At 34.5% G+C, this 12160-nt stretch overlaps 1 protein-coding gene and 1 long non-coding RNA gene across 2 annotated transcripts; one reads left to right on the forward strand and one right to left on the reverse strand.

Moving 5' to 3' along the window:
• The first annotated feature begins 2580 nt into the window (after positions 1 to 2580).
• On the forward strand, positions 2581 to 11204 carry KBTBD3 (kelch repeat and BTB domain containing 3). Its single transcript, XM_068181393.1, has 2 exons — positions 2581 to 2804; positions 5590 to 11204. Exons 1-2 carry the CDS (start codon positions 2581 to 2583, stop codon positions 7208 to 7210), a joined length of 1845 nt encoding a protein of 614 aa, XP_068037494.1. The 3' UTR covers positions 7211 to 11204.
• On the reverse strand, positions 2587 to 6211 carry LOC137469055 (uncharacterized). The gene is made up of 3 exons (XR_010996326.1): positions 6096 to 6211; positions 3973 to 4067; positions 2587 to 2852 (listed from the first exon to the last, which is right to left on the reverse strand). It is a non-coding gene; the product is annotated as an uncharacterized lncRNA (long non-coding RNA).
• Positions 11205 to 12160: the final 956 nt, after the last annotated feature.

Genomic DNA, 12160 nt, shown 5'->3' on the forward strand with positions numbered 1-12160 from the left:
ACTAAAATTATAAAGTAAGTCAGGAATTGGCTACAAGACAGCTGGAAGTTGAATTTTTTAATATGTATTTTTTTAATGGAGAGAAGGGTGGATTAGGCTAAGTTGTTGCAAAATATTCATTACTGCATTCCTTAATTGTGGACAAAAACATTAAAGATACACTGCTGAATTTTGCTTTTAAGAAAATAATGAGATACTACTGTTAGAGATTAGGATTAGGATGCACTAGATGACTTGGAAATTGGTCTAGTGAGACAGTGATGAGGTCTGAACCATAATGTTGTACAACAAATATTGTATCGGTGAAAGAAATTGAGGAGCAAACCAGAGTATTGAGAAAACTGCAAGCAATAATAAGGAAAACCAGAAACTCAGCCTTATAAGTGGACATTGGAAAGTTTGACAATTATTTATTCTAATGACAGTTGAGAGAGGATATCAACACTTGATAATTGTAAGAATGAATAAATATACAAAGGAAAATTAAGTAAAATAACAATTTTAACAGAAGAACAAATATATGTAAGCATTAATCATTTGATGTGTAATTAAGAGGTTTACAGTCTCTGCACCATGTACTGGAATAGAGTTTTTGTGGTAATAGTGTGGTAAAAGAAAACTTTCTGAAACATTGATTGCTTATATGAAAGTGATCATATGATGTCTTGCCTAAAATAGCATAGTTCAACTTGATTACAGTAGATGTTTCTATGTTCATAATACAAATACAGATATTACTGAAATTGGTAATTTTGTCATCAGAAAGCATATTGTAGGTTGGAGCTTGCTATAGAAATTACATGTAAGTGGAGAAAGTGTAGTATCTATTGTCAGTTCCAGAATTTTGCAGAAAGGTTTATGTTTAGTTTAGAAGTAGTGTTATTTGATGTGATGCCAAATTAACTTTGAAATTCACTTACTTTTTAAAAAAAGTTTCATTCAAATGTGGGAAACTAATGTTATTGAAGCAACTCTGGTTTTGAAGATTCAGCCTTTTGAGGAGCAGTCGTTTAAATTCATAAGAAAAGGGTATTCTGGAGAATTCTGGCATACGAAAAAGTTTCATAATTTATGGAAGTTGGGGTTTATGAGGCCATACATTATCAGAATAAATGGTGGTCTTGTTCTTCTGTATTTTCCTAGTTCCTCAGGCTTAGAATGGAAAGAGTGAATACCTTGAGATTGTCTGGCCATGGGAAGGAGAAGATGCCTGCTCCAAGGGTGCCAGTGCTGGCAGCAAGATCACTGGATCTCTTCTCTTCCAGGAGACATGGAGGTCTATTTGTTTGGAGCTACCTGACTAGATGAAGTATAGATCAGTCTGCTGTGAAAGTATCTCACATGAAAAAGACTGCCTGATGGTTTAGTTTGCTCTGAATGTATCGTGTCATCAGATGAGCCTTTTCAGAAACTTAAAATCCAAAACCAGTATTTTCTTGTTTCTGGGTTTGTTTGGAATTTTTTGTCCCCTGTCAATTCAGGTGGGCCATTATCTGTTGCTGATTTTAATTGGAATTGCGGAAGCAAAATCCTGGAATAAAAAAAAACTGAATGCTTCTTTAAGCCTTAAAATAGGCAATCTTGACTCAGATTTGCAGTAAGGGCAGTTTATGCATCTGCAATATATAACTAGCTCTTTAAATAGGTCTAAATAAAATACACTTCTGTTTAAAGTTTCTTTATATTGACAAAGTGGAATAAAATATTTTCATTGTAAAAAATAGTTTAAACCAATTTACTATAGAAAAAAAAAAAAACACACTTCAGTGTAGGGATATTCACCAGAAAAAAAACTTGGCTGCTGAAAGGGATATGGAAATTTAAATGTGTTCTAAAGTCAGTTAATTTACGCCACTGTAAGTGAAATTCAGAGTGGGCGAACATAAAGCTTCCTAACAAGACTAGAGGTACATGACAAAATCAGTTTCAACTGATTAAACACTCAAAGGTGTACTGTCACCAGACTGTCTCTAAATGACCCTGTTTGGTAAGCCCCAGCAATCCTGTTATTCAGCCAGGCTGTTGGTGTTGTTTGTATTCCATTATTGCAGTCCAGAGTGCCTCATGGGAATCCACTTAGGATGCAGTCTAATAGCCTGTGTCTCCCTTCCACTACACGATGTAGAGTGATCAGCCTTTTGGAATGTAAAATATGTAACAAAGTTTTCTTTTTTCATCTTAATTTTACATAAAATTTTAAGAATTTGGGGATTTTTGAGGGTAAGCCTAGGACTACTCTTTCTCTTAAATGACAAACACACTCCTTGATGTGCTGTGGACTTGACTGAAAAAATTCCTACAGGTGGGTATTATCTGTAGAATTGTTCTCTGATATATGGCAGATAATCTACTTTACAAAATTTGCCACGCGAATATATTTTACAAAGTAGTAGTATCAAATTCAGTGTAAAAGTCACTTGTAACACAAATTTTAACTGGGCATATGAGTTACAAACTAAATTCAATGCTGGGAACTTCTTTGTTTGTTTTATGGTGTATTGATTTTGTTTGTTTTTTTTAATAATAAGACTGTAGAATCAATTACTTATTTTTCCATTTCAGGAATAGATTGAAGAAAACATGGCCAATCAACGGGATTACATTAGCAGACCTATTTGCAATGGAATTTCTGTTCCTGAAAATAAAATCAATTCCTTAGTGGCTGAAGGTCATGGACAACAAATTCTAAAAGTACTACAAAAGTTCAGAGAACAAAATATATTTTTTGATTTTAAAATTTGTGTGAAAGATGAAATAATTCCCTGTCATCGTTGCGTACTGGCTGCATGCAGTGATTTTTTCAGGTAAACCTAATTTTGGCATGAGTTTGCAGGAAATAGATTCTAAGTTCTCTGGGAAGAAGGAGAGGAGTAGAATTTTAAAAAGTTAAAAAAATTATCACAATTTACATATATCTGCAGAGTTTTGAGCACAGCGTTCAAACATCATTTTAAGGGTATGCCAGATACAGCTCCTTGTATTTTCAGAAAGTCATGAGGACTTTATGAATCAGATTCTGACAGCAGTGGAAACTCTGAAATACAAGTTTCGAGTCATAAATGTGTGGTTATGCTGTTTGGTTGAGCTGACACAGGTTATGCATGTTTAAGAGTTACCTGTTGCCCATATCAGTACTTGAAGGTCTGCAAGGATATTGTTTGACTTTTTATATGATAGTCTATATACTTTGACACATTTATATTGTGAAATGTAACAGATTGATTACAAGTAACAGATTGATTACAAATACATATTGTATTGAGCAATTGTGGATAAATTGTACATAACTTTGGAATGGCACTGGTTTTTGCTTGTCCAAGAAGAGTGGTCAGTATAGTAGAGATTGTCTTCAGAGGTATTTAAACAGATATGCATACTTTTCCTAAACTACAGATTTCAATATTTCAGCATGAAATGGATCTTCTTCTTGTGCTTAAAGTTATGTATTTTTAAGGGACGGCTTTCATTCAATTACAGAATATTAATTTATAAATTAGACTTGCTAACCTTTTTATTAGACAGGTTCAAACTTGCAGTTCCACACTGAAAGCGTTTCTGAATAGAGTTTACTCAAAACAAAGCTAAAACTCTAACAATGAAAAAATGGGACTCTTGGGAATGAGTTAATAGTCTCAGTTTGGTTGCCCATACATAGGTGAGTGTTATTTTCAAATGTCCTGGAAGATCCCATGGTCTAAGTGAGTCTGCCATATATGACAGAAGATAGCTAGATGTGTTCTAAGAGTTACTGAAAAAAAAGAAGAAATGCAGATGAAAGGAGCACTTTCTCCACTGTAGGAGCAGATTTGGTTTTTTCTCTGACACACAGGACTACTTTCATTTGTCTTTAACTGCTCAACAGCACCGAGATGATCTGGTAGAAAGAAATACTAGGACAAAATAACTTCCAGTGGTAATTTTTAGAATTGAAGTTAAGCTCATGGAAATGCATGTGTCCTTTTCATTACCTACAGACTCTTCAGATTAAAATCTGCCAGGAGAGATCTCTCCCTGCTCCTAATGGTTGATATGGTGTGTAATAGCAGCCATCAGATTCAAAAGTTGTCCTGGAATGCAAAGCCCATTTTCTATCTTCAAGGAGTAAAAAGTACCTAGGTCCACTACATACATTTTGAAATGGAACACCTTTTGTCTTCCTTGGCCTTTGGACTTCTCTTAGTTTTGGCTTCATTGTGTAAACCAAAGAATCGGCAACATATTTTGATCCTCACTTGTTAGCTTTCAGAGTCAAAGCCTTTGCCTACATTGCTCTTCTGCTACTAGTATTGTTCAGTTGCTATTTTACTCCCTAATTAGATATTTCATAGCTCATGGGTTAATGAGGAAAGGATTATAAGGATCATCCCTTAGTATACAAAGAGGTCTTTGGGACACAGGTATCTTATTGTAATTTTATGTTCTTGTTCGGGAAGTCAGACAAGTTCCTGCTTTACCAGATGTTCACATCCCAAAGAGTATGTGCTATACACATGGATGGCTTTTTTCCTCTTTGGCTTCAGAAAAGGATGAGATTTTAAAAATCCCATACAACAAAGATACTAAGTGTATAACTGAACTATGATATAACACTTTTTTAATATGAATTAACTATGATGTATTAATATCCAGATTCTCTACTTCCCATTTGATGATTTATCTGACTCTTCCTCCACTACTATCTTGTGTCCTGTTCAGAAGCCAGTGCTATGATAGCTTGAGGCTTAGTCTCTGGGAGGGTAGGGCAAGAGATATTGCAGCACTGTTCTGTTGCCAGCACTTACCCACTTATAAAACCTTAATTATTTTATCTTGCCATGTTAGATTGTATGAAAGAGTTAAATGTTATTACATAGTTAGGATAGAGCAGTTAAAGTTGTAATAAAATTTCCACAAATCTCCTGGTCAGTAGTTCATTCCACAATTTCAACCATCATCTTTGTATTCAGTCATAATCTACTTTCTGCACAGTTTCATTGTGTCATGCAATCATATCAAAATCTCATTTTTTTCTCTGACATTGGCCTGTACTCATACATCTCTCTGTCAACTCTAAAGCAAGAATTAAGTTTCCTTGTGTTTTTTCTCCTCATTTATCCCTTACCTACTTTTATTTCTGAGGACTACACCCATCATCTGTCTGGCCATTTGCTCAGCCTGCAATTTGGAAGGGTTTTTTTTCCACATAATTTTATGTACTCATCCACATTGCATGACCTAACACACAGGACTTTTTTACTGTGTATTTTTTTAAATCAGGCTTTCTTTCCCAAAGTTGAAACTGATGCTGTCCTGAAAAATTTTACATTTTCTGTCCCATTGAGAGCTGCAGACTTCATCACCATTTGTGAAAATCCATACAAAACACAGGTGCTGCTATGATTTAGTTAAGCCATCACTTTGAATATGTTCTTATCATCATTCTTTTTGTTTTCAAACACACCAAGGAAATTCATTGTTCATACAAGAACTTCCACATTTTAGACCAGCCCACATTATTACGTGCCCCTAATTGTCTCCTTCCACATCAGTGTTCTCATCTGTTTGCTAAATCTTTAATTTGTGTGTATATCTTCTGTATTCTATTCACAGAGCCATGTTTGAAGTTAATATGAAAGAACGGGATGATGGCAATGTTACTATTAGTAACCTATCACCCAAGGCAGTGAAAGCTTTTCTTGATTATGCTTACACAGGAAAAACAGAGATAACCAATGATAATGTGGAAATGCTCTTCCAACTGTCGTCATTCCTTCAAGTTTCACTCCTTTCCAAAGCTTGCAGTGACTTCCTAATAAAAAGTATTGATCTTGTGAATTGCTTACAGTTGCTTTCTCTATCTGAAAGTTATGGGTCTGTCCGCTTGTTTGATCATGCACTAGATTTTGTACAACACCACTTTTCGTTGCTGCTCAGATCAAGTGACTTCTTGGAGATGAATTTTGAGATATTACAAAAATGTCTCGAGGCTGATGAACTAAATGTCCCTGAGGAAGAATCAGTGTTGAAAGCTGTACTCCAATGGACCAAACACAACTTAGAAACACGGCAGAAATACCTGCCTAATTTGATGAAAAAAGTGAGATTACACCAGTTACCTGAAAAGACTTTGCAGGACTTTCTGCATTCTGAAGAACACTTACTTAAAAGTGCTAATTGCTCAGTAATAATCAATGATGCAGTTAAAAGTGTGCAGAACTTCAGTGGATTGTTTCCAGATGCACGTCCTTCAACAACAGAAAAATATATATTTGTTCATAAAACTGATGAAGATGGAGAAAACAGACATACATTCTGCTACAACATCAAAACAGATAAATGGAAAGAACTACCACATACCCATATGATTGATCTACCAGGGTCAAGTTTGTCTAGCTATGGAGAAAAAATATTTATAACTGGAGGATGCAAGGGTAATTGTTACAGGACTGTCAGGCTTCACATTGCTGAACCGTTTCATGATGCCACTGACCAAACCTGGTGCTACTGTCCAGTCAGCAATGAGTTCTCCATAGTGTCAGCTATGAAAAAACCGAGGACAATGCACACATCTGTTGTGACCTTAAATCAGCTCTTTGTAATAGGTGGAAAGACCAGAGGAGCTCAAGAAACTCGGAGTCTTTTGGATGTAGAATCCTATAACCCTCTTTCCAAAGACTGGAAATCTGTAAGCCAGTTACCAAGAGGCATCTACTATCCAGAAGCAAGTGCATGCCAGAATATAATATATGTCCTTGGCTCAGAAGTAGAGATTACTGATGCCTTTAATCCATCCCTTGACTGTTTCTTTAAGTATAATGCTATGACTGATCAGTGGTCTGAGCTTGTAGCAGAATTTGGGCAGTTTTTCCATGCGACTCTAATCAAAGCTGTTCCAGTGAACTGTACGTTGTACATATGCGATCTCTCCACCTACAAGGTTTACAGTTTTTGCCCAGAAACCTGTGTTTGGAAAGGGGAAGGGTCTTTTGAATGCGCTGGCTTTAATGCAGGGGCAGTTGGGACAGAAGACAAAATTTATATACTAGGTGGTGATTATGCTCCAGAAGAAATCACAGATGAAGTTCAAGTCTACCACAGTAGTAGGTCTGAGTGGGAAGAAGTTTCACCAATGCCAAGAGCCTTAACTGAGTTTTACTGTCAGGTCATTCAGTTTAATAGATATAGGGACCCCTGGTCACCCGTTCTGACGATTTGTTCTGGAGAATTTTGAAACTCCCAAGTCAAAAAAGTCTATATAAATGCACAAATTGTAGAACAGTTTTTAAATATTAGTTTACAGATGGAGAAATATGTACTTGTTTGTTTAAATTTTCAGTTCAGATTAAATGCTGTACGATTGCTTTTGGAAGACTCCATTAAAATGTCATTCATGCTAGTCATTACATAAGACAGTATTATATACTTAATTTTATATACAACTCTTCTCTGTAATTATCAGAATAATTTTCAAAATGATATTAATTTTCCAAAAAGAATATTCATGAGGAATTAGTTGTGTAATATGTGTCATTATTTCTGTAATATTCACAGTTGTCCCAACAAATTGTTAAATGAGAAAACTGACTGTGATACTGATTTCCCTCTGTAACTGAAGTTTAAAAACCGTTTTCATTAGTGTTATTTAGATTTTTTATGTTCATAAACCTGTAAGAGGTATTCATTGTCAGCTTTATCTTATCACAATGACCTTAGCAAGGACAAGAGCCAAAGTGACCTTCACAGTATTAAAACCAGGTATCTAACTTGAAGAGACTGATAATTCCTGTCATCTTACTTCAGCTCTTCAGTTTTATCAGTTTTTCTCCATCCTTGTGCCTTAGTAGTAGCCTTATTTTTTGTTTCCATCCCATTAACTGTGGCAAAGTAAATTTCAATAACATACTGCAGGGTAGGTGAGATCTATAAAGGACAGATGATTAATGTGGTATCTTTGCTTCAGTCATGTTTTCTTCAACTAAAGAAAAAACACTTCGGGATGTTTTCTAACAGAAGTCTTCATCTCTGAAGTCTTCAGTGCTACCTACTAAGCAGTCACTAGGCTGCTTATAGCAGCAAGCTATAAACTGAGTTGTGGCTGTTGCTTCCGTTAACTATGGGAAAAGTTTGTATCTTGTCATACATCAAATACAAAGTTACAAAACTACACCCCCATATTAAAAGTTTATAGTAAATAGTATTTCTGAGGTGAGAAATCATCTCCTGTGGTTTAAATTAATTAAAACACTTTATCTTGAACTTCATTGTATTTTTAGATGTTAAAATATTACACAGTAAACACTACACAATATATTGCTTGATAAACTTTAAGTAGTCAGCTATGATAATGTTAAAATTGTAATGGACTTCTAGTGCTAATATTAGTCTAGCCATACGTTCTGAAGTAAATTTAATCTCATGCTTACAAAGTCAGTCTTCTTTCTGACAGGAGGACACTGAAATCAGCTAGGTTTCATAAATTAATTTGTAATCTTCCACAGCCTGAGAATTTCCTTACTTACCAGGTATCCAGATAAGACACTGAGAGCCCTTATGTTCCATATAAGTATTGTGAAAGCAGTAAGGTTGTCTTTTGCTAGACAGAATAATGATTCTAAACATTTAATCACATCTTTTCAAGTAGTTTAAATAATGAATAAAATTTAGTGAGGTGTCAGAGACATCTTTCATATGTCTTGAGACAAGTGGTAAGTTCATTGTCACATCACTACTGCATGTACTTTTTGCAAAACCCAAGCTGAATATTAATGCTTAGAGTTTAATATTGCCTAGAACAGGCTTCTGTTTTAAACAGTAAACAATGGAAGGTTCCAATTCTGTGACTGACTCTGTAATTTGTTATCAGATACCTTTACAAATTTAGATAATATTCATCATAACAATTTTCATAAGTATGTAAAATAAAATCATGTACATTTGGAGAAGATATTACTAGAGCAAGACCCTCCCACTCAGTAATTTCTGTATATTAATATGTGTATCAGTTCTGTAGAAGTTAAGTATCTTGCTACAGTATTTTAGGCAACTTCCACTTTTTTTTTTTTTTTTTTAAATAAGACTCCAAATCATATTTTAATTAAACATATCTAGGTAACCTTTACAATCACCTTGCAGAAATGTAAGTATTTTTACATTGGGACACAACTACTTTTTGTTAGTGCAAAGCAAATGTATTGAGTAGAGAGAGGAAGAATACTATTCCTACTTAACTGAAACAATAGGAAAAAACCAAACACATAGGAAAATGGTAGTTTTAGTTTTAATGAAGCTACTCAGGGTAGCATAGAGACTTCATTAACCATTAACTATTGCAAATTGTTACATCATTGGAATACAAGGCCCAATTCACCTTTGCTTGTGTATTTGTGTTGTGCTTATACCTGAGTAATATGAGTATGCAATTTATGCATTGAGAAAAGTAACACATTATGCCCATGGTACATGGGTATAAATAGCTATGCAAATTGGAAGAGAATAGAGAATTGCAAGGGTGTTTTAATTGCCACTGTCATGACCAAATTGCTGGGTCACATAAACAGCAAGCGAGTGAGTCATTGAGGTGATGCTCTTTCCTCTAAGTTTTTCTCTACAGCAGATCTTTTTGGCAGTCTTCCACCCAGCTACTTGCTATAAGACTCTGGCATTTGAAATCAGACAGAGCAATGACATATGTGAGAAATTCCTCAGTATACAGTGAAAACTGACTGAAGCTGAATTGGGAAAATAGACATGCTTCTTTAATATCCTACACTATACTTGTGCAGGAACTAATGTCAGTTCCCCGTATGACAAATCATTCATGGATTTCATAGGAAGCTGAGCTCTTACTCAGCGATTAGGAAATAATGTAGTAACGTCAGTTACTTCCTAGCTTTACTTACACAAAAGTTACTGTGAAATGGTACTGATTTTCTGCAGTTAGGCAGGTAAGCCTCTACTACAGAAGGAAAAAGGATAATTTGCCACATGTTCACATACAAAGTATTAAATCTGGTAGCAGAACTGAATGCAGAAGAAGCAGAAGTATTAGAAAGTCATGGTTAAAAACAAGGCTTTGTGATAGAAGAAAGGACCTATGTTCCAAACCCTGTGATTAATTGCTAAAGAGGTAAGAAATCTCAGTGAACTACACAAAAGAATATTAATTACTTGCATGAGTAACTGTTGTAGTCTGGATCAAACAGATTTTTCAGTCTACAGAACATTTATGCAATTAAAAACAAAAGTCACAAAATTAATGCAAAATGAGTTTTTTTAATATCTTTTATGACTTTTCAAAGCTCTTTGAATCAAAGCTTTATGAAAAGTTCCTTCCTCTAAAAATAGTAACTAGATTAATGATTATTTATGTTCTCACTGAAATACAGTGATGTTTAAACATACAAAATGCATGTAAAATTATAATCTACTATTTGCACTTAAATGATGTAACCAAAACATTTCTAATAGTATTCTATTTTATGTCACAGAATACATTATAAGCATGACCAGTATAATATGCACAAAGATAATATATATTGTATGTGGGATTTTAATATCCAGTGATGATTATATTGGATAATCTTAATTTTTAAAGAATGCTATCAAAATGTTATGGCACTTCGGTAATGTTATCATACTGGTTTAGTTGTTATAATAAATATCAATTATTCAGGGGTTTATTAATTATGTTTGCACAGACCTGATGATTATTATTTAAGGACTAATTAATTTGTTTCTTATATTCTAAATACATTTGTCGTAAGTCAGTTTACTGCTGTTAAAAAGTCTTTATATTCACAAAATTGGGCACCTTTTCTGGGTCAGATTTATTTATGGTATTATTTTGTGATAAACAGTTTTCTAGCTGTTTACCTCCTCTGGTTAGTATAGGGTAGTAGGTAAGGTATAGGCTATAGAGTGTGCTGACTGCAGTTCCTAATGTGGAGATTAATTTTAGATGTTTCTGTTTGTAGGTAACCAACAGGAGGCAGCATATGATCTATTTTAATTACAACAGACTGAAAACATGGATGTATTTGACAATATTTATAATTGAACATTATGCTCAATTTACTTTTTTCCTTCTAACACCCAGTAAAGCATACAGAACAGTAACATTTCGCTGCTGCCTAGGCTCTGCTGATATGTGGAAAGTACGATAGTACAATACTACACGTTTGCTGAGATGTTCATTCTTATGTGAAATAAAGCACTGAGCAGCTGAATCCTTCTTGAGTCTCTCTCTTTTATTTTTTCTTTTTTTCTTTTTTCTTTTTTTTTTCTTTTTTTTTTTCTTTTTTTTTTTTTTTTTTCCAGTGAGTTTCAAACTGCAGGGTCTCTACAGTGTTTCTAATGCAGGTAATCACTTTTGGGGTTTGTTGGTTTGGATTTTTTTTCAATTGGAGAACATTTTGAATGCCATAACCAAGAGTGCAGTTAGCATGGATGAAAACTGCAGTGAGGGGGCTTTATAATTATCCTTGGACCTTGTATTTGTATATCATTTGCATACTGAATTACTGTTCCCATGCTAATTTTAATTGTCTGCTGAAAAGTTCTTAAGTTTACCATTGTAAGGTACTCATTTAAATTGGTATAATTTTTTTAAAAATTAGATCAGATTGACATACAGGGTTTTTTAACAGTTGAAGTATTGCAAATTATTGGGTGTTTATTCTTACTGAAATGGACCTTCCATACTAGTAGAAGGAGCTTTATATAGAAGGAGATAAAAGCTACAAAGTCCAAAATTGCATGCCAAGGCTTGCAGAAGTGGCATCAATACAAAGTGATGAAGCCCAGTGTTGTCTTGTGTCCTTCCAAAACTTAAAACTCTCTAACCCCGAGACTCTTCTATAGATAAATTAGAGTTACGGCAATACAAATTAACTTTCCAACACTCCAAGGCCTTTGCCCACAAGCCTTTCAGCTAGCAAAAGCCTTTTGGAGACATGTACAAAGCATTCCAGCAGCATTCACAATATTAATAGCTTATATTGAATAATGAAGGGATTTACAGACCAAATCTGAGAGCTTGAGTTGTGTAACCCTTTGCACAATCAGAAGGAAATTGTACATGTATGTTCTACAGATCCAAGGAATTCACCATGGACTTAAACAGTTTGCATCTGAAGTAGACCATATGGTGAGGATTTTCTTCCTGTCATCAAAAGCAAGGAAG

Source organism: Anomalospiza imberbis, chromosome 2 (genome assembly GCF_031753505.1).
Source record: "Anomalospiza imberbis isolate Cuckoo-Finch-1a 21T00152 chromosome 2, ASM3175350v1, whole genome shotgun sequence".
Lineage (NCBI taxonomy): Eukaryota > Metazoa > Chordata > Aves > Passeriformes > Viduidae > Anomalospiza > Anomalospiza imberbis.

Excerpts from the sequence above, each read along its gene's own strand:
- KBTBD3 (XM_068181393.1), top strand. The coding sequence starts at position 2,581 with ATGGCCAATCAACGGGATTACATTAGCAGACCTATTTGCAATGGAATT. Across the intron at positions 2,805-5,589 it reads GCATGCAGTGATTTTTTCAG|AGCCATGTTTGAAGTTAATA; the intron begins GTAAACCTAATT and ends TTCTATTCACAG.